At 36.4% G+C, this 23,173-nt stretch overlaps 1 protein-coding gene and 1 long non-coding RNA gene across 3 annotated transcripts; both read right to left on the minus strand.

The window, feature by feature from the left end:
• Positions 1–1,819: 1,819 nt before the first annotated feature.
• LOC107594433 (uncharacterized) lies at positions 1,820–7,199 on the minus strand. 2 transcript variants are annotated; one of them, XR_001610169.1, is made up of 4 exons: positions 5,756–7,199; positions 3,749–4,014; positions 3,600–3,635; positions 1,820–2,235 (listed from the first exon to the last, which is right to left on the minus strand). It is a non-coding gene; the product is annotated as an uncharacterized lncRNA (long non-coding RNA). The 2 variants fall into 2 exon arrangements; XR_001610168.1 differs by having other exon boundaries at positions 3,600–4,014.
• A 1,165-nt stretch (positions 7,200–8,364) lies between these two features.
• On the minus strand, positions 8,365–22,586 carry LOC107594452 (bifunctional 3'-phosphoadenosine 5'-phosphosulfate synthase 1). Its single transcript, XM_016284507.1, has 11 exons — positions 22,318–22,586; positions 21,417–21,531; positions 21,069–21,304; positions 20,495–20,633; positions 19,472–19,590; positions 17,593–17,706; positions 17,346–17,457; positions 15,320–15,525; positions 10,718–10,853; positions 10,179–10,447; positions 8,365–8,598 (listed from the first exon to the last, which is right to left on the minus strand). The coding sequence occupies exons 1-11, from the start codon at positions 22,375–22,377 to the stop codon at positions 8,365–8,367; spliced, it is 1,740 nt and encodes a 579-aa protein (XP_016139993.1). The 5' UTR covers positions 22,378–22,586.
• Between the last annotated feature and the right edge of the window lie 587 nt (positions 22,587–23,173).

The raw sequence follows: 23,173 nt of genomic DNA on the forward strand, positions 1-23,173 counted from the left end.
TGCATTGGCAGTAGCAAGTTCCTGTACTTGCTTGCAGCAGCAACAATATTCTACAACTACAGCAATAACCAACAGCAGCAGCAGATCTATTCCGCCAAGACCAAATACATTACCATTGTCATATCCAATACCATGCTAAAATTTTCATAGAGTTGTCATGATAGAAATAAATATTTAATAATATCTGTCTTAAAATTCAGTTTATTAAAGGCAGGGTAGGTGATTTGATTTCTCTGGTTAGCCTCTGGTCTGCCTGTGCGCGGTCATGTGTTTTGGAGGAGGCGTGGCTTTGGAGAGTGATTTGCAGGGAGGGTGGGATCTTATGCTTTCAAAGCTAGATTGCTATGCTAGCCTCTCTGAAATTCCTTTAAAAGACCACTAAGCTGAACACCAGCTTTACTTTTTGAGGCATAACTTTTTGAGGCATAACGCTAGAGTTGGTGCTGTTTTCAGTAATTGAAAGTCAAGTAGTTGTACAAAATAATATATGACGACAACTGAATTCGACTGTGAGCCAGCTGTAGAATTTCACCAAGTTTCCTGGCAGGAGGCATAATTTTGACACCATTCAGAAGCTAGATGATGCATACAACTATTAATCTGAAAAATAAAAACTATATTGTTCACACAAAGAGTGGAACAAATACACATTGGACTATGGTACCAGGTATAACAGTAGAGGCTCAAAAGACAGAGCATCATGGAGAGTATTCTCCGATTTCTCATCATATCCATCCAAGATCAAATGATCTGAGTTATGCTTGTTATCCCATTTATATTTTATTTGGATCACCGAATTTTTGGATCATCGCATATTTGCGATAGATCACTGAAAAATTTACATTTTGTCAACATTTACTCACTCTCGTGTCATTCCAAACCTGTATTATTTTCTTTCTTTTGTGGAACACAAAAGATATTATAAACCGTGTTGGGGAAAGTTACTTTTTAAAGTAATGAATTACAAAACTGCATTAATCCATAAAGTAACTAATTGTGATACTCTATATGAAAAGTAATGCATTATTTTCCTTTTGCGTTACTTTTATCACCTGGCCTGGGCTTGCTTATTGGTTTTTTAATAACGTACAAACAAAGAATAAAATTACAAGCTTTGAAATCTGCTGATACAACAACTAAAGTGACTTGTATATTTATCCAACTGCATAATAAACAGAAAAAACTGGTGTGAAATTATGGATGCTGTACCAAAGCACATCTATACACAATAAGCTCGACTGGAGCCAAATTATTTGAGGACAAATCTGAATAGATCTCTTCCCTTGGCTAGTCAGGATGTGGCCGAGGGAAATTAAAATGTCAGGAGGCGACACGGGGAGGGGGAACTAATGGCTCTGACTGTCCTCCAAGAGCGTGATAATCACGAATAAGATTCCAAAGCTAAATATGTCTTTGTCTCTTCCACAGTCACTTCTAATTAAATCTGTCCGATATAAAGCCAATTTGCATTCCACTAAACTCTGAAAACTGGCTCAGGATTAAACCAGGAGGGCAGCAACACCACTGCTGGGGGATCCGTCTTAACACATTTATAAGACTATCCAGAGTATGTGTGTTTTGCTTATGTGTGGTTTCAGTTATTCCTAAAATTTTTTCGTAAATTTTGAAAATAATTTAGCATGAACGTTATTGATGAATCATGATATTTTTTTTCATGAAAATGTTCATACACAGAATTCATGCACAATTTATGTAAATGTACGGTTTTCCAGAAAAAATAATACTCGAGTAAAGTACCGATACTCAAAAAGTGTACTTAAGTACAATACTTAAGTAAATGTACTTAGTTACTGGCCGCCTCTGGGTACCGGTACCCCCTGAAGGGTGGTCTGTGACTGCTAGCGATGAATAAATAAACTCCGGGATTAGTGCATGTTTCTCTTCTCACTGATAGCATCTCTGTCTCCTGATTGAGGAAGAGCAGATAAAAGGAGAACAGCGCAGCATCAGGACTCATTCAGATGGCGCTGACGCAAGCGGCAGCTCCACACAAGCCATTGCATTTGAATACAGTAGCGTGTCAGTGAACGCTAATGTCTTATTAATGCATCGTTTTGACCTATAAAGCATACAGCAGATGATAGCATCAGTGTTACCTTCGTCATCAACTCATTGTGGCCAAAAGGCACGAAGATGTGCTGACAGCTTTCAATCAGACAGAGAGTCACTCCAACTTCCCCGTCGCAAATATCATGACTGGGTGCAGCGCATTACCTGAGAAACACACATGCAGACACAAGAAAATCAAACTATCAGCATCAAGTCTGGTGCATATTGTTGCTTTTTCTAGGCATGACAATCACTTAAACATGAGGAGGCCATTTGAGTGACTTGTAAAGCTGAAGTTAGTGCTAACACAAAAGATGCATTCACTGAGAGTGATTTGAAGCAGAAAATGGTCTGGAAGTCAATTTTAATGAGAGTCAGCAATTTGAGTGGGCGATACCGCTTACGAAAATGAGCAGTAAATGTGCGTAAATGCAACAGAACTAGAGATTCACCACCTAATAAAATTGACTGTTTATTAGGAGTAAAAAGAACAATTTGGCAATACCAAGCGAATGAATAATTCAGGATACAAGACTGAAAAATATTAATAATTCAAAATAAGTTCATTATTAAAAATGTATACTTTTTTCAGAAAGGACACATTATATTGATGAAAAACAACAGTGAAGTCATTTATAATCTTAAAAAAGATTTTGATTTAAAATAAAAGCTGTTCTTTTGAACTTTCAATTCATTGATAATAATAAGAAATGTTTCTTGAGCAGCAAATCAGCATATTGGAATGATTTCTGAATGATCATGTGACACTGAAGACTGGAGTAATGATGCTGAAAATTTTAATAATATTACAATACAAAATGATTTTACATTGCAATATTTTACTAAATTAAAGTGTTTGTTATAGTTTTATAGCATAAGCAATAATATTTTAGGCATTATAGCAATAATACTTTAAAAATCTTACATAAAGAAAAAATACTTAAGAAATACATAAATGAAATTAAAAATTAAATTAAATTAAATTAATTAATCTTCAGGTCCATATATTGAAATGTCATCACAGATAGAAAATTGTAGTGCTGACAAAAATGAATGAATGAATGAATAAATGCATACATACTAGCTACTAGGACCCACTAAAAAGGGGGGGGAGGGAATTCTCTTAAATGTATGTGATGGCTCATGATGCTGGAAATATAAGCAATTACTTAAAATGATTAAAACACACACATATAAACACACACACAATACAATTTTTTTTGTGGCCTTGTTTAACTTGTAGCAGATGAAATATAGAAAGAGGACTTTTAAGATAGACTGACTTTCACGTTGACGGATTTTGAATATATAGCAGTATTAAGATACAGACACAGCTGTGAAACCTTAAAAGAGAAATATTATTCAAATGAACCTCATCATTCTGTCGGGACATAGTGCCAATGTTTATTTATACAAAGACTTCAGTTATATATATATATATATATATATATATATATATACTGTGAGTGTCTATATATAAATATATACAAACATTTTATTTTTTTATTGAGAAAATCTTGTTTACTTACCATTTCTTTCCTGGAAATGGCAGATTTGAACAGCTCCTGTCATTTAAACATACAAAATGCATTATATGGTTTGTGAACAGCCTTTAGGCGTGCCGTTTAATACTGAGACGACGGAGTCTTTCGTAATGACAAAGATCACTTTCACTTACCCAGGTAGGAGGGCGTGAGGATGGAGCGCTGCCATACAGTGTGAAGACACTCAGACGGTAAACGAGGACAAGATGAGGACTGTCATGTCCTCCTCCTCGCTGCCTCATGGGACTGGGTCCTCATCATGTCATGAAACAGATGCGTCTCTTTGATGTGAACATGCCAGGCTGTAGCATTTGATGTATGAGACCCCTCTATCCATGTGATCTCTTCATTTCAAAACCCTCACATCTGAGGTAATGCCCTATATCTCAGATTTTAATATCTGTAGATATGCCAAACCGGATGAAAGCAGATTAAAAGGAAAAGGATGCAGTCAATGAAAATCATGAATGTTTGTGACTGACGTCTCAAGTATCAGACATCGCAGGAAAAAACATGTGGAACCAAGCAAATATTTACATAAGCTATGAAAATCACATGGGAATGTCCGCAAACATTCTCATTTCATCACAAATGTAAAGCACCTGAGAAAAATACAGGTAATATTGGAGGAGGAATTTAACAGCTAATCGGTATAGAACTTGTAATATGTGTCTAGTAAAGTGGGAAGTTGTTTTAGTATTATTTATACACCATTATAGTTTTTTTTTTCCTCAACATTACTATTCAGGTACAATTTATGTTATTTCAGATTTAGTTTTAGTTCAGGTTTGTTACTTAAAGAGACATCAAAAATGAAGAGACATCATTTACTCACCCTCAAGTTGTTCCAAATCTCTGAAATTCTTTCTTCTCTTGAACACAAACAAAGATATTTTGAAGAATGTTGGTAACCAAACAGTTGCCAGTAGCCATTGTATTTTCTTTCATTCTATGGAAGTCCATAGCTGATTGGTACCAACATTTTTCAAAATATCTTCTTTTGCTTTAAACTTGTTTAAAATATACCTTTGAATTTTTTTAGTTAGTTGCCAAGGTAACTCCAATTTTTACATTTTGTTTAGTTTAAGCTTTTTATTTGATTTCAGATTAATTTCAATGACCAAGAAAGGTTTTTAATAGTTTTAGTTTTACTTGCAGTTAAAGATAACAGCCCAGCTTCATTGTACTTTTATGGGAGGCAGATTTTGTCATGGACGGCTTTGAATGGAAGTAAAAGCAGATGCAGGGGAAATGTGGCCGGGCTTCATGTAACAGTTTAATCTACCGGTACAGCCGATGATGTCACATGATGGAGTGGTGACACTAATTAGTCATGGAGGATGTGCAGCAATGCGTGCAAGTTATTGGGCACTTTCCACACATGGGTGCAAAATGGGACTTGAACGTTTCAGGAAAAATGTTGGTTCTTTCTCAACACAGATTCCGAGAAACAAGGTGCGCAGGTATCCAATTTGTTAAATCATGCATTTACTGGGAATTGAACCCATAACCTTGGCATTGCTAGAATATTGTATAAAGTAAAGCTAAAAAGTCTAATTTTTTCTTACAATGATGTTGACTGTTAAATGGTTGAGCTTGACATCTACAGTCAAGACTACAATGAAAATCGAATCGGATTTCCAACTTGTCTTCCCGCCACAATGATGTAACTTCACGGGTGTCACAATTTTATAAAATGTTTAATTTTTTTAAGAGGGGAAAATGTGGTTGTGTGCAAAATATGAATTTGGTAGTAATTAGTCGTTTGAATAATTATTTTTGTTCTCTAATGAACTTCGTATCAATTCATATTGAACATTTTTGACTGTTGTATGATTTACATTGTCAGATGCAGTCAAGAAGGTCAAAACCTATGAGCTGGAACGCTTTGAGATATTAAAAAGACATTAACTGTCTGCTGAACGATCCAAGAGTCTGGAGTTTGTATGCTTAGAAATAAACTCTAACGTATATTTATTTGTCAGGAAAACACATGCTGTTCTGACAAAGATGTCTATCGTCAACAACAAATATTTGGACCGCAATAATTCGTTCCCCATCCCCTTTCAAAATAACTTCACTAACCCATCTTTACATGTTAAGGACATTGTAATGATTTCCACATGATTTGATGCATTTACCTTTATGGTGGTTTGCATTTTCAGCACTGGAGAGAAGGTCAAACGGGCCGAGGCTCGAACCAGGTGGTACAAAAAGCCGCTTCCCTGTCTGTCAGTATTAATAAAGCCTGTGTTAAAAGACACTGCTGAAGGAAAAAAAAAACAGTTGGCAGAAACATTTACAAGCATCATTTATCATACACATACACAGTTATGTGATTGACTGAATGCTACAAGTTGAGCACCCTTTGTATTGAAATTGTTCTGGCACATTTAATAAAGATATAAGGCTAGTCTTGTGTCTCAATCGAAATAATTCAAGTGATCCCATAGGAATATAGGTAAACAGATGAAAAGGGGAAAACGTAACTTTATACCCAGGCAAACGTTCACGTCATCTTCATATTGAAGTGCTATTCACTCATGTTGAAGGCCCCACTCGATGCGGATCACAGATCGAACAAGATCTGGCAGAGGACATATGGAGAAAAACATGACGGCTGGCACATTTGGACGTTTAATCTCCAAGCTGGAATCAAAGGAGAGGGCAGGGAATTCCTGAAAGGGTCTGGATTAACCCTAGGTGTCCCACTTTCACAGGGGCGCAACTGCATCTGGAGGCCAGCTGGCTCTCTGCATGTATTTTCTGATATATTTTATTGACCTTGTACAGGAGTTGCACACGGCACTGTTTAACTACTGGAACTGGGGAAAATGTACGTTATGATCAGGGAGTTTCATGTCTTCTCATTTTTTCGACGAGTGCAGACTTTTAATATCAATGAAGCTGATATTTGTGATTTTTTTTGGTGGAATAGTTTATTAAAGACACTGAGGTAATAAGGACAATGCTGTTAAAAATAAACAGGACAACTATGAATTGTAAACTGAAGAACGTCTACATGATAATCTTTCTATTCTAATATAACACAAAAAGTCATAAAAATAAATACTACAAAAAATGCACCTAAAGATAAAGCTAAATAATTTTGTTCAACAAAACACTATTCAAACAAAGGAATATCAAAACACTATGGCTAGAAATGTTACAGACTAGACAGATGCTATTAAAGTAATGCCAGTAACTTCAAAAAACAACCTCACAGATTTAAATTGTTTTGCTGCTTTGCAAGCAAATTCCTTAAACAATTGTCCAGATTTTAGAATAAAATGTTGCCAAAACGAACACAAAGGAGGATATACTGTTGTCACCACACCTAGTTGAATAATCGTTGAATAAAACAATAGGGTTTTTTCTAATGATATCAACCGTCACATATAACCTGGTACAATAACCGTATACAGTCCCATCCAGGCACACATTTTGGCTACAAGAATTGTTCATTGCTCAGCACATTAAGCTCTATCAACAGCATTTGTGGCAGGTTGGAATGATTTTATGGTAAGGCAAAAAAAAGTTTACATTAGTGTACTTGCAATGTATTTTTGCATATTTATATTCATAAATACTAGTGCTGTCAAACGATTAATCGTGATTAATCGCATCCAAAATAAAAGTTTTTGTTTACATAATATATGTGTGTGTACTATGTATATTTATTATGTATATACAAATACACACACATGCATATATTTCAGACAAATATTTAATTTTTATATATTAAATATATTTATTTAATATATTTATTAAATTATATGAATGTAAATATAGACATGTAAATATTTTCAAAATATATATACTGTATGTGTTTGTATTTATATATGCATAATAAATATACACAGAACACACACATATATTATGCAAACAAAAACTTTTATTTTGGATGCGATTAATCGTTTGACAGCACTAATAAATACATTATTTAGTTTTGCAGTGGGTCTACTCTTCTAGGTCTTTTGTTTTGATATTTCTCTATGCAAAAAGTCCTTTATTCTTGCACATATTGTGCAAAACATATCAGCTTTACAGATGTTACTGGCTTTTGCAGTTTAAAAAAAATAAGAAAAAGTCAAAATGTATTTTTTTGTTGTACTTCTGTTGACAATATATGTCATAAATGCTGTCAATAGAGCTCAGCATGCATTAAAGCCAGAACAATGCTGTAAATGTAACAGTTTCAATAAAAGCTCTTTAAGGCAAGTAGGGCAATTTTCAATTTACACGTCATCTTTCATCCAATTGTAACAACGACTGAAAAGCCTGTTAACTCGATAGCAGTGGGCGCTATTAATTGCAAGACGAGACACAGCGAAAACGCATGATTTTCGTTAGTCATCTTCTGCAGCATTTGCACAGCGCCAGAGGAATAATGGCAGATCTCCGCTTCTAAATGACTTCAAAGAATGGAGCAAAGCCGTAGAATTTGGTGAAAGCACACAACAACAAAACATTTCCTGTTATTCTTGGCAACGCAGCTAGGAATCGAGGAAGCCTGACATGGAGGGAAGTTTGTACAGTGATAGATTGCTTGAACATGTACAGAAGATAAATGTTTATGAAGTAAATTCATGCCTTCAGCGGTTGGTTTCAATTTACCACAACTTTCAATATGCCCAAGTCTCAAATTTGATGAAATTAGTTGCTTAAAGATACTTGTCTTACTCAATTTGTATAGTTAGTTTGTTTTAATAGACAGGAAGGCAAATCTAAAGAGGAAAAAAAGACAAACTTACTTTTTGGGGTCATAAAAATCCATGGCCTTCTTGGCTTTATTGTAGGCTGCTACTTTGAAAGGCACAATTTCCAAAGATATGAGTCCAGGGGCCATGGTGAGAACTTTAGCCCCGTGGGAGGGCTCGTAGAGGTCTTTACCTGTGTCTGGGTGAGGCATTCCTGCGGGGTCACGGCCCACTATGTAAAAGTTGGCCCCAGCCACCATCCGGGCCCTACAGTGCCACTGCACCTGTTGGAAGCAGTTCAAATGTATTTTATTTTTACTTTAAAACAAATCTAACTAAGAGTTAGTCCAAGCAGTTGACTTATGAATGAGAATTGGAGTTGTTGTTGAGCTTTATGTGAGAAAAAGGCCAAATTTAAACCATTATTTGCTTAAAATCTTTCCCTCTGTTATTGCTCTAAAATGTCATTCACATTTGTGTATATTTGAATATGGCATAACAAAATGTTCTCGCAACCAAATGCATGCGAATAAGATTTGAGAGCAGCCACAACAGGAAGATTTTAAGTGTCTAACTTCAATTTTGGTTTTTGAGACAAAACGGCTATGTGATTTTAGAAGACGTACAAGTCAAACAGAGAGACATAGAAAAAAACATCTGGGACAATCTGTGCTGAACTTTTTTCTTTTCTTTTATGTTATTCACAAATGAAAGAATGGTTGGAATAACATGAGTGTGAATAGATAGAGGGTGACAGATTTCAATTTCTGATTAACAATCCTATGCTTAAAATTGGAAGAACGATGATAATTTAAACCAAATGCAAATGTGAATTTTGTTTAATGGCACAGAGATAGCGACAATAAAAATAAAAAAGTCAAAATGTATCATTTCAAAATAAATGAAAACATCTCTTATTATGGACGTAAGATTAGAATTGGCCTACATCACCTAAGCTAATCCTTTTCTGTGGAGTCAGCGTGTCCCCTACTTCCTCCTCATAAGTCAATGAGGTGAACGAGTGCTTCCTGTGGGCTGCTTTAGTCTTAAGACTCTGTCTGCTCCCAATAAATTTTTAATGTCCCCGGCCACATGATTAAAGAACAAGAGACTTCAAAATAGCCATGGAACACTACACCAGGAACAAGTTTTGTCAGAAGAAAGCTCCCCATTTGTGCTTGCTGTGTGTGTGTGTGTGTGTGTATGGACTGTAGACGCCACTGGCTTCTAAACAATTTGGTTCTGTTTACATCACTCTTGGAGACACAAATCAATTCCTACTGGAAAGTCCAGCGATGTGTGATGCCCACAAGAAGAGCCTGCCCCTGTTGTCTTCAGCCTCAAGCACAAAATAGGTGGAACAGATCAGAAATCCAGTGCACCACCGAAGTTTCATGGAGGAATGTGCCCTGTGCAAGCTTCCTCACCACTAACTTTCCATACAACACTTCATTGGCTTCAAATGCCGTTTTAATTATCATTCATAGTACAAAGTGCATTTGATAGAGCTTCTTTCTTTAAAATATTGCATATATCAAACAATTTGTAATTCCTGAAGTATGCAAGTATGGGATACTTTAAGAATTACATATTGAGAAAGATCTCAAAAGCTACAAGGCTAATTTGAATCTGGTGTTTCAAAATGAGGAGCTACCAGCTGCATTAAAAATGGTCTTGGGGGGATTTCAGTTTTAATTTTTTTATATATGGTGAACATCATATCTTTATTAGATGACTAGATGTTCAAAAATCTCCACTTAAAGCAAGAATATGGAAAAAAATATAATGACCAGCTGACCTTAAGTTATTATTTTAATGGGTGCCTCAGGTATCTGTTCTCGGTTCTTTTTCATTTTACACTAACCTCTGTTGGGCCGGCGTACATCATTGGTGAAGGGAAAATGGCCACTATGGTGGATTTGGGGTCAAGCAGTCCCTCCTCCAGGACAGCCGCATGCTGTTTCATGCGCCAGGCCAGTGGCACGTCATCATCTTTGGTCCAGCCGCCCAGTGGGTGAAGCAGAAGCACGGGTCGACGATAGCCACGTTCAATTAGACGCCGCTGCGTGTCCTGCATGAGCAGCGCATGGCCATTATGCACTGGGTTCCGCAGTTGGAAGGCAAAGACGGCATCTAAAAATGAGAGAAGAGTGTTTTATATTTCATAACTTGACATATATATATATATATATATATATATATATATATATATATATATATATATATAATTGTATTGCAGCAATATATGGATGAATGCAAGTCTATGACAATACAACTAAATTCCATTCAAGAAAATGTATGTCTATGTGACCAGCTACAGTTTGAGGGCAAGACGACTTCTACCTCACAACATACTAGTCAAACTTAGGTCAAAAGTAGCAACTCCTGAGTGTAGCTCCATACCTGCATTCATCTCTTTAAACTTCTGCTTAAGTTCGGTTGGTGTGAGCCTGTAACTATCCAGCCCGTCATTCCAGTAGATCCGATCCAGCACCTGGAGATCACCACCGACCAACCAATCTCCGCTCTCCATCACCATCTGCCACAGGAAAAACCATCAGGAAAAACGCCAATGATCATCTGTACAATACTGTTGGGAAAAATGCCATAATTTGCCCTGCTTCTTTGAGGTATGAGGAAAATAAGGAACCCTTCAGATTTTGAAACCAAATGATGCATGCAAGAACATACTGACTTAAACTCTCAACATTATTGTAAGAAAGTGGTCGAACATAGCTATTGAATAAAGTCTTGTCTACAGTCTTCTTCTGGCCACAAACCAGCCACAAAGACAGGAAAAAACTGTTTAAAATAGCCAACCACAGCTGGTTCTGAAAACATACAAAAATCTAACAAAACTATGCATTTCAAAAATATGATTGTTGTGAGTTGTACAATCCAACAGGCAGCCTAGGAACTTAAATAGTAAATACAGTTTTGTTTCCCTGTACAAGTTTAATAATCCTAGTTAGAAAGCTCTAGTCTACAAGCTTGATATAATCCTAAATTTGGGCCCCTCGTTGATTAGCTTAAATTTCTACACAGTTCCATTTAAAACCAGGAATTACAATCCCTCTATATAGTGACCAATCATATCAGGCTACAACTTTCGGCTGCTTTTGCTAATATTTCCCCTTCAGGAGGTCTTCCCTGGCATTCGTTGAGCTGGTAACTTGGCCAGGGTTAAAAAGCTGTACAGTATGGTGAGAATACCACAGCTCTCTGCAGATTCGGGGCCGCTAGGATGAAAATACCATTTCACAACCCCACAGACTTTCATCTATTGATTTGACTTTACAGCAGCACTGGTGGCTCGAGAACTTTATGTGCAAGTATGTGATCATGTTAAGCAAACTTGGAGAGGCCTAAAAGCAGTGAATGTTAATAAAACGATTCATCCACTGCATTGCTTTTGCATTTGAAGACTAAATGCATGTGCAGCTGTCATTTGCTGGCCGCAGTATAGCAACAGTAGCAGTCGTTTATTTATGTTGCAGAGCCTGGCGATGGAAAAACTCAATGAGCGATCTGTTGGCACTAATCACATCTATACAGTAAATCAACTCTATTAGCTGTCATAGAAAATAGCAGAGCACTGGTTGAGCACTGTACCCCTTTCAATGAGGGGGGGAAAAAACAACAACAACAACAACATTGATAATGCAATTAGGTAAATGCTCTAGAGTCTGGTTAACATCCCCCTGCACCAAAACCCCAATGTGGATTCAGCTGTCAAACTGACAGCCGAAATAAACAGGAAAAGTGTATTTACCTCACATAATGGAGGCCAGTTTTACAGTCCTGCTGATTGACACGCTTCAGCAGAGGGAGTTTAACATACACACCAGACACAGTGAAATAATGAGATGAACGATTCTATGAACATAGTATATTCTCAGCTTATATATATAGATATATATATATTCATATTTCACTTATACAGATTCATAAAATCAAATTGCAGATTCATAAGATCAAAAACTAGAAATCACATTCGCTAGCCATTTTCCGCAAACAATTTTAGTTAAATGAAATATCCAAAAACAAATAAATAAATTATGGCCAGTAATCTGATATTTAAATTCTACGCTGGTCTACCTAGAATAATTTAGAACTATAATAAGAAGAATAATTATGCACACCAGAAATAAAATAAATTGTTTAAAATGCATCAATTTAGGCATGACAAGATAATAAAGTACACTTCATTTTGAGATTAGCTTGTTATTGAATGATTAGTGTTTTAAAAGTGAGTTTTATCATCTAAATGTAAAAATTTATGTAAATAAGTATGCACAATTAAATATACATTACAATTTCACATACAAACTAACCTTTTTACATCAATTTTAAATTGAAATAAAAACTCCTCAATTATATATATAATTCTTTTATTATTCTTATTATATATTATATTATTATATGGTTTATATTGTTTTATAATTTAATAATAACTTTATAAATATTCTGAAAAAACTATTTTCTTTTGACATCCTCCAAAAGGCATGCAATTTCTTTCTTTGGTCTGTGGATGGGTTTATTTGTGACCAAAGGCAAGCAGACAGACAGGGCCTTTCGAGAGTCCGAAAGCTCTCCGTTGGCGCCCATTAGTGCGAGCTGGAGCAGAGCGGAGCCATTAAATTCTACCTAAGCCCACAATCCCTACTTACAGATGGAAACAATTGTTCAGTATTTACTCTGCGAGATTTGTAAGAGGAAGGTGAGGGGAGAGGAGGAGGGGAGGAGAGCGCCACTTGCCTAAACACTGTTTAAATAGAACGCAGGGCGAGAAATCCAACTAAAACACATGTGTGAAATGAAGGAGGTCGAGGAATAAAGAGATTACTAAAGCGGAGGCTGAGCAAAGATGAGAGAGAGAGCGAGACCTTGTTTCCATAGACCGACTAAGAGGGCATCGTGGCTCTGTCTTCTGTCAGAGTGCAGTCCAAGGAAAGCTTGGCAATGCGACTGCACAAACACCTATTAAAGCATCAGGTCACTTGATTTTACCTTCAAAAAATGGGACATAAGTGGAAAATCTTTTCTTTTAAACACAATTACAGATATAAACAAAACTTCATTTTAGAAGAAAATGTCCCTGGGATAACTCACAGTCATGATGTCCCTTCTTAGGTGTCCTTTAAGAAAACAGTAGATTTAAGCTGTAATGTCTTTAGCGCAACACTGCGGGTTGAGTTTCAGATCAAAACCAAAGCAAGAGCAATAATATTTGCTCATAAACATCACTAAAGAGCAATGAAGCAACCGGCAAATTAGTCCTATAAAGGATGCTCAGTCTCAGACAGGTGAAAAGTGATGCATTAATGGATCATGCTGCTGAATCACTGTGATTCTGCTTTCTTGTGAACATGTAAGTAGTCTAAACAGTGCTCTCATTTACGGCATGCATATAATCGGGACTTTCCAGGTGGTTTGTGAGTCAGAAAAGAAAGGAAAGGGAGGGAGCTGACAACAAAAATTAGATACAGAATAACGTTAATCATTGCCAACTGCTTACATAAGTTGATAGAAATATTTTATCAACAATTTTATCCTAACCAGCATCAAGTCTATGGTTACGTTTACATATATGTGGTTACACAGCACAACGAAATCTCACTAGTCCAAAATCCAGCTCCACACTGTCGTATAGGTGTATTCACTCCAGAATTACTTCAATTCTGAAAGAATAACTTCATCGGAATTGTACGAAACTTGGAAACGGTTTTGGCACTTGCTATGTGAACACAAAAGAATTATGGACATGATTTAGAAAGGTTAAATGGTCCTGCAAAAAAAAAAAGTCACACTTAAAAAGAAAATGACCACATTTGAAATAGTTTGAAGCAAATTTGATCTAATGGAAATATCTGGTACAGCGCCCAAACAAAATCTAATTTTTGAGATATCAACCTCAAATTTGGAACATAACTTGTTTAGATTATGGCTTTGATTTTCACAGTTTTAGAGTAAAACACTTTTTAGAAAACACATTTCAAATCAAATTTAAAAATATTTTTTTGTACATTTTTCAGAATAGTAAACTTAAACTTCAACCATTTTTTTTTTTTTAAGTTTCACTTTATCTTTTTCACTTCTTTAAAAAAAAGACACCAAACACAAGTCTCTGCACCAAATAATTTAAGATTTAGGACAGTTTATGTTTGAAATTTTGCATGCTCAAAAAGTGATTAACAGTTAACCACATTTTAACCGTTAACTGGTAACAAATGAATCATAACTAGTCCATGAATGTAATTTAGTACCATAAAAGCCCCCCAAAATGAAAATATATTAACAAACGAAACATTAACGAAATTAAAAATCAAAACCAAAAACAAAAGTCATTTTTGAGCAGCACCAGAGGTTTAGGACATTTCCAACTTGTAAAATGCGCTCAAATCCTCTCATACTTGTAACTACTTACTTGCGTAAATTGTAACAATTACTTGTAAACTCTAAATTTGCTGAGAGCTCCTACTTCCTCAACGCCATGTGGAAACACTTAAAATGGCAGTGGCTTTAGCATTACAATGCAGTTAAGCAGTTATTTTGTAATATTCCTATTTAATAACTCCTATAATTGACTACTGTAAATGTCTTAATTATGCAAGAACAATTTAAAAACAAACAAAAGACATACAATGCAGTGTAATGTAGCTAGCAGCGTTAAACACCTATCTAATGTCCCGCAAAAACACTAGGTTTATTAACAAGGCATTTGCACAACTTCCTGTATTGTGGTTTTGTCTACTGATTACTCGACTTACACCAACTCATTTGGAATTAATAGTGTTGAAATTCAAACGCATAATTCCGAGTTCTAAGAAGCGAGTTGCTCAGAGAAAAGTAATTACAGTAATCTAGTAATTACAATCAATCAAATACGTTCTAAATGGTTGTGATTGTGTCAGGTCATGCAGAACTTTTGCTTTATTACTTTTGTTAGGAAACTGTTAGTAATCTTCTAATCATACAGGCTTTGTCTATATTGACCCCTCTGACCTTGACGTATGGATGATCCTTGCATGTGGTGCCCCACTGCCGGGCACAACGCTCTTCCTTACGATGTTCGTAGAACTCTGGGTTTCGCAGTATCGCGACCCTCTGACCACCGTAGGCCAGCGCGAACGCAGTGCTGCCATCCAGACGCTCCTTATCGGCACTTGAAACAGGGAGGACCACTGGCACCGACAGGTTAATAACCCCACCTATAAACAGAGGAAAGATGCATGGTGCATATATCAACCAGACTGAGGCTTTGAAAAATCGACCACTTTTAAAGGCCTAAAAAGAAAGAGTCCTATGGCCTATGGGGCAAGATAAGAGAAAGAACTCTTGAATGTGAAAGTGGCGAGTTTTCTAAGAAAGTAAGAGGTCCAACACCTTGATTAAAGCAATATGAGCGGGAAGCTTTTAAAATCCATTTTCAGGATGAAACACACACACACATAGCAGAAACAGCTGTTTTCCATAAGAAAGAGCCCTGCGAGCATCCCATTTCAACTCATTTCAAAGTAAACTAGTATCAGGCCGCAACATGCACAAATCTGTCCGCTTCATAAAGATGGCAGTCTGGTCCAACAAGAGTCCAACTGGGCATATTGTAAGGATCAAAACAATAAGACAAGGTGTGATGTACAGAAATCAAGTCTAATGACGCTGTTGATGTAATGCATGAACTCCTAATGCCTTTCTTTTGCTGTATTCTGTCACAACTAAACGCAAGCATCTACTAGGCCCACTTTTTTATCTTAATAGGTGTGTGTGTGTTTTTGTGACATATGAGGACACAAATTTGTATAATGACATGGGTATGACATAGGTATTACAAGGAGAAGGTGATTTATGAGGACATTGCCCCATGTCCCCATATTTCAAAAGGCTTATAAATCATACAGAATTTGTTTTTTTGAGAAAGTAAACATGCACAAAGTTTCCTGTAAGAGGTAGGGTTAGGCGATAGAAAATACAGTTTGTACAGTATAAAAACCATTACGCCTATGGAATGTCCCCAAAATTCACAAAAACAAACGTGTGTGTGTGTGAGAGTGTCAATGCATACCTTGGAATTCAAAAGGCTTATAAATCATACAGAATTTGTTTTTTTGAGAAAGTAAACATGCACAAAGTTTCCTGTAAGAGGTAGGGTTAGGCGATAGAAAATACAGTTTGTACAGTATAAAAGTATAAAAACCATTACGCCTATGGAATGTCCCCAAAATTCACAAAAACAAACGTGTGTGTGTGTGTGTGAGAGTGTCAATGCATACCTTGGACGCAAATTTGAATACTAGGCAAGACAACACTCAGCAGAGCCTTATGAGGCTGTAAAACTAAATTGACACTTTTTGGAAACTCAAGCTTGATGTGGGAAATTGCTGTAATTACCCGGTTCTATAAATGCGAGGACCGCATTATGGTTTTAAAAAGCCATTCGCACATTTGTCGTTCTTGTAATCAAAAAGGTGCCGACTTTTTATTTCAGATGATCGGGTTTCTGAAACTGGCTTGAGAGCATGTGATCAACATCACCCAAGCCTCCATTAAAACTATAATAGCTCTTTTATTTCTACCACTAATTAACATTTAAAATCCACTTGCTGAGCCTTCAGATTCCATCACAGAAAAGAAATGTTTTTTGCGATTGGACCCCCATTCTGAGTTGTTCTCCTGATTCTACCCTGAAGTTCTGAAATATTAGTAGATTATTAGTAGGTTCTTGGGTTTCTTCATGCTCTACCTGATGTTGGTTTCCAATCAATTTGCTCAAGTTTTCTGTTTTACATAAATGTGCAAAATATTTCTGAAAATTGTTTCTTCCCTCTGTCATCGTCAATTAAAAGAAAACCATTCAGTGAATCCAAACAAGTGGAAAAGATGATGCACTTCTGAATGTAATAGTGGCTGGCAGAAAAAGGTGCATTGCACTGTCGAACGTCGCCATCTAGTGGTGCATTCAGAAGACAGCGCATGAAAAAGAAATCAATGCCATGAGAAGACACAAGATCATATAAGGTCATCTGTTTACCGTCAAGCAGACAGTTGAAGTGCAGGCACTGTAGGTACTCTCCCTCCCTCATGAAGCCGTTCAGAGGAGTGGCCCAGCCCTCAGCGAGCACCTGAACCCACTGCATGTCCACCTAACACACCAACACAGAACAGGCATTAGCTGTAAGGATGCACGTAAGTCATGCCTTATTAAGTCATAATGTGTTTGCAAACCATTTGCAGATGTTTAAATCTGTATTCGAGTGGCATATGAGGAGGGAAGATACCTTAGTGATCTCCACTGCTGGAAGAGTCTCAGCATCAGCCTTTGCCAAGTCCAGCTTGTTCTCTTGCACATAGAGCTCCTTGACCTCGTAGGATGCGTCCACAGGAACTATGTCCTGCAAACAGTCAAAACATTATTAAACAGAGATCATTGTCATTTATATCCAAGTATGATGAAAGGATAAGAGACACTGCTAAGCCAACTTGCAACTTTTTCTATAAGAATCAGTGTTGGCCTTGTGTTCATTAAACGTACAGTGCATAGAAAAATACCCCATCGTGTAATGTGATAATGACAAAGTTAACATGTACTTAAAATTCAGTTTAAGGCAATATTTAGAATATGATGGTTAAATGCTTGAAGGCATCAAATCTCCTGCAAACAGTCAAAACATTATTAAACAGAGATCATTGTCATTTATATCCAAGTATGATGAAAGGATAAGAGACACTGCTAAGCCAACTTGCAACTTTTTCTATAAGAATCAGTGTTGGCCTTGTGTTCATTAAATAAGGATGTCAGCGTACAGTGCATAGAAAAATACCCCATCGTGTAATGTGATAATGACAAAGTTAACATGTACTTAAAATTCAGTTTAAGGCAATATTTAGAATATGATGGTTAAATGCTTGAAGGCATCAAAATAAGTCAATTTAATTAATTCTATTTAAAAAATAGAATTGCTGTCTTGTCGGCAACACAGAAATGCATCCATTTAGCCATGAGTTGACACCGCTAAATAAACTACAGTTCAAATGTTTGGAGTCGGTACGATTTTTTTTTTTGAAAGAAAGAAAGAAAGAAATACTTTTATTCAGCAAGAAAGCATTTAATTGATCAAAAGCAATAGTTAAATACATTTATAATAAAAAAAATGCTATTCATCAAAGAATCCTGAAAAAATGTATCACTGTTTGTTTCTACAAAAATATTAGGCAGCACAACTGTTTTTAACATTGATAATAATATGAAACGTTTCCTGAGCACCAAATCAGCATATTAGAATGATTTCTGAAGACTGGCGTAAAAATTAATCGACGCTAATCGGACGCTTGGCGCTCTTTTTTTGTTGTTGTCCTTTTTCTCTATCAGATCTTTTAAGTAATCATCATAAATTATATATAATTATATAGAAGTAATATTGACAGAGAAATCTAGACATTTGTGACAGGAAAATGCATTACAAAAATTCAATGGAGTTTGGATGGCACCCGGTGGCTGTTTGTGGTATACGCCCTAAATAAAATCTCACAGGAACCTCCATTTTTTTCATATCAACTTCAAACTTGGAACATAACTTATTTAGACATAAGGTTTTAATTTTATACCAATTTTAGAGTAAAACCTGTTATGTAAAATATTTATTATATATAAAATAAAATAAAATGAATATGGTGCATTTTATTTACAGTAAATTTAAACTTCTATAACTTTTTGATACTTTAATTTTTGCAATAATCTGCTGATTTTCTGTATTCCAAAGTGTTCATAAATTACAACAATTTAAGTTTGGATAGTGCACTTTCGTGCCTATTTTAAAAATGGGGGGTGAGAGTTAAGGGGTTAAACATGTAACTTTTAATTAAAACAGGCTTATTCCAGGGATTGTGGCATTTACATGACTTCATACTAACTGTTCATTTGTACCATTCAGATTAGTATCAGAATATTTCTTTGCAGGTAAACATACTCATTGATGTGACAAACACTTCTGTGCCAAGTGCTGTTCGACTGCCTGCAACCGGTCATTTGAAATATGCATTATTTTGTAAACCAAGCAAGACATTTAAATCACAATCTCCAAATATGCTATGAAGATATATATATAGCGGAGGCTCACAGTGAATTCACTTTAACATGAATGAAAGGAGTGAACTTACCCTCTCCTGCAGGAGGTCCAGAAGCTGCTGGATGCAGTCGTTCACATTGCAAGAATCCGTCTTCAGTACAAGTTCAGGGGCCTCTGGCTTCTCATACTCAGAGTCTATTCCAGTGAACCCTGAGGACAACAGGAGTAACCCGTTATACTAAAAACCCAAGCAGAAACAGACATACTTTGAATGCACTTCATGAAAACAAATTTTCAACAGTTCAGTTCTTAGTAGCGCTGAAATGATTTGTTGTTTTCTACCACCGTACAAAGCAGCTCAGATGCACTGTGCATGTATCAGTTAACATGTACATGAGAGAAAGACACTTCCTGCTATAAACCTCAATCATTTTCATCACAAGATGTTAGCAGCTTTCAGATTTGCATCTTTCCTGTATCACTCTTCACCTGATTTACCCTTACTTATTCTGCAGCTCCACAGCAAAAGAAATTCAATCAAAAACAAAAACAGCAAGAAACACAGTCACAGTCATCTCCTACCAACAACCTGCTTTCCAAGAATCACCCCAATCTCTTCAGGAAACCAAAAGGGTTGTGATGAATCACCACTGAATTGCAACATCAAAATGTTTTGTGTGACCTCTCAAAGACCTTACACTTATTCTCAAACTACTCACACAGTGCTAATAACACCATTGCGCTTCCCAATATGAAATGCTACGCACACCAATAAGCCCACAATCTCCGATTTTAAACATTTTGCAAAAAATCTTCAGTACCTCAAAACATTTTTTCCCATCTTCAGTACCTCAAAACATTCCAAGGCCCTTGTCTTGTCTCGTTTAATAATTTCACATATTTCTGCACAAATAGGTCACACAAATTAAGAGAATGCTTTGGGTTTGTTGACACAGCACTTTAGGACAGACTGTCCTATTGACTACTGACCATTTAGAGATTACATTTGAGCCATAAAACACAGCGTATCTACATCAAAAGAGTGAGTGAAAATAAGCATATTTGAACACATATTTTGTACAATACTGTATGTATCTCTATAAAATTGTCTTACCTCTGATTTCTCCAGCCCTAGCTCTCTTATAGAGCCCCTTCACATCTCTCTGCTCACACACATCCAGAGGAGCATCTACAAACACCTCAAAGAATGGAAGGCCAGCAGCTTCATGGATCTTCCTTGCATTCAGACGATCCTGAGGACATGCAGCAGACAAAAAAACTAAACAATTGATGAAACATTTAACCTTATAAAGCCAACTGCAACAAAGTTGATACATGCATCTCAAAGGCAAGCACATCTCCCTTCAGGCTGTGGTACATGTGTGTTTTAGCTGTGAAATCCATAGTGATTTTTATAGAGTAAATGTTAGAATAACGTGTGAGAATAAGATGAACACTTCCTGGACTGAAGCAACTGAGGTTTACTTGAATATCTTTACATGCATATTGAATATTTCAGTTTGGGCCTCAAGTACGAGCTCCATATTCTCCTATATCAGAGTATATGAGCCATAAAAGCCTGACTATAACAGAAAATATAAAACATTATATTTTTCGGAATATTATTTCATATGTCAGGCTTTACACGGTTAAGAAGTCTTTCACAAAAAGTCCTGCATGTTTCTCACCCTGCTGTATGGGGAAATGAAGCTGGCGATGCACACAAGCCCAGCGTCAGCAAACAGTTTTGCCACTTCTGCGATACGACGAATGTTCTCCTCGCGGTCTTCAGGGCTGAAGCCCAGGTTTTTATTGAGGCCCTGCCTGATGTTATCTCCATCCAGAGTGTAGCAGGGGATGCCATGACACACCAGATACTCCTCCAGAGCCATGCTGACCGTCGTCTTACCCGCACCAGACAAACCTGAGGATGCAGAACAATAGGTCATGATATTTACTGAAACTTTTAGATATAGCCATGATGGAAACATCGAGTTATTCATTTTCTAAAATAACAGAGGGGTTGATAAGAGTACCTGTAAGCCACACCGTGCATCCTCGAAAGCCTCCTCTAGTGCCGACTACCTGGCCACGCTTGTTTCTGCTCACGTGATGGGCTTGATACGTCACATTGGTGGCTCTTTGCATCCCCTGCACAAATTGCAGGAAACACATTTACATCACATTTATTTAATCGGTCTCATCTCTGTTTGATTGACGTAAGAGAAACAATTAAAGTGTTTTCGGTCAAGTTAAAATTTGCACATGTCTCTTGGTGTTATTTTTTAATTGTGATTATTTTTAATTAATTATTTTGTTATACATGCATATATAAATGTAAAAAAAACAACAACATACTTTTAATGCCATAATACATATACCAAATAAATAAATTGCAGTATCATGGTACCATGCCCAAATAAACATGCTCATTTTTATGGAAGATATTCAAAAATATTGCACACACCTATAAATCAAAAACACTGTTTGTAGTACCATTGATATAGAACGTGGTATTAAATGATTGCCAAATCTATGTACCATGGTATTTACATACTCCAAAGAAGACTTTGTACGTTACACGTCCTAGAAGCCATGTTAGTATCGTAGTAAATGTCCAAAAAGTGATAATACTCGTACTTGTGCTGCCTAGAAATGCTGTCTAGGTGGGCAGCACACTAGGTTGTAAGACACAGGTAATATCTACGCATAAAATTATTATACCTATCTTTTTCATACAATTATCACAACTAAGGACCTCCATTACACAGGCATGATTATTCTGGACTTCACTTATATTATCAATTAAAACGGGATAGGTCAGATTCAGCATAAGCAAAAACACCATATTCATAACACGAGGTGTGTTACTGTAACTGTACCACATTAGTAATGCAAAACATCCCTCAATATCCAGCCGCTAACAGAGTTACTCACCCAGCTCTCAGGCGCGTTACTCAGTTTCTGCTTCTTACTCGAGTTACCAGATATCTCCATTCTGAGCCGCTGAATTCACACTTATATATAGATATATATATTCGAAAAGGGGGGGGTGTTTTAATGAAGCGCCGGGCCCACTGTGTCTGTGTATTGAAGCCCAGAATGGAAGCGTAGAGGTTTACAGGCTGCGGCACAGGAAGTGATGGAGGCTCCGGTAAGTCCCGCCTCTCACGCGTCAAGTCTCCGCCTACCAGACCATCGGATTGGTCGGAATGACATCAAAGCCGATCGTGATTGGACAATTGAGAACTCGTTCATATGGCCGTGGAAACCAAAGCAAACAAGTATCAGGTCAAGGGAGGGACTTGTCGGAATGCATACAGGGGGAAAAAATAACGCTGCCAATCATGTTCTAGTTTATATATATATAAAAAAAAAAAAATTCGAGTTTATATTTTGCTTTGTATAGAAAAAGTCCCTTTAGGCTACATTATTTGTGTGGACCCCACTGACCCAATAACATTTTTTTTAGAATTTATGTATTAGTGTATGAATAAATTTTTTCAAAAATTTTTTTATAAACAAAACAACTTTTAGGTAACCATCTCTATTACATTTTATGGTTTTTAATATCACTGATAGTAAATCTTGTATCCTTTATTCATTGTGTCACTGTTTAATTGTACAATGTTATTCATTGCATATTATAAATGAAACTTTTGTGAAAGATTAAACAGTGTATATATACACGGTGTTTTTTAGGTTAAAATTTGTCCTCTCAAACGATTAATCGCGTCCAAAATAAAGTTTTTGCTTACATAACATAGTTGAGTGTACTGTTTATATGTATTAT

The sequence above is a fragment of the Sinocyclocheilus grahami genome, unplaced genomic scaffold, assembly GCF_001515645.1.
Source record: "Sinocyclocheilus grahami isolate Dianchi unplaced genomic scaffold, SAMN03320097.WGS_v1.1 scaffold183.1, whole genome shotgun sequence".
Classification (NCBI taxonomy): Eukaryota; Metazoa; Chordata; class Actinopteri; order Cypriniformes; family Cyprinidae; genus Sinocyclocheilus; species Sinocyclocheilus grahami.

What these genes read in the sequence shown, in the direction of transcription:
- LOC107594452 (XM_016284507.1), bottom strand. Translation starts at nt 22,377, where the DNA reads ATGGAGATATCTGGTAACTCGAGTAAGAAGCAGAAACTGAGTAACGCG. An exon ending in ATGCACGGTGTGGCTTACAG is followed by an intron (nt 21,305 to 21,416) that starts GTACTCTTATCA and finishes CTGCATCCTCAG; the next exon opens with GTTTGTCTGGTGCGGGTAAG. An exon ending in TAGGGCTGGAGAAATCAGAG is followed by an intron (nt 19,591 to 20,494) that starts GTAAGACAATTT and finishes TGTTGTCCTCAG; the next exon opens with GGTTCACTGGAATAGACTCT.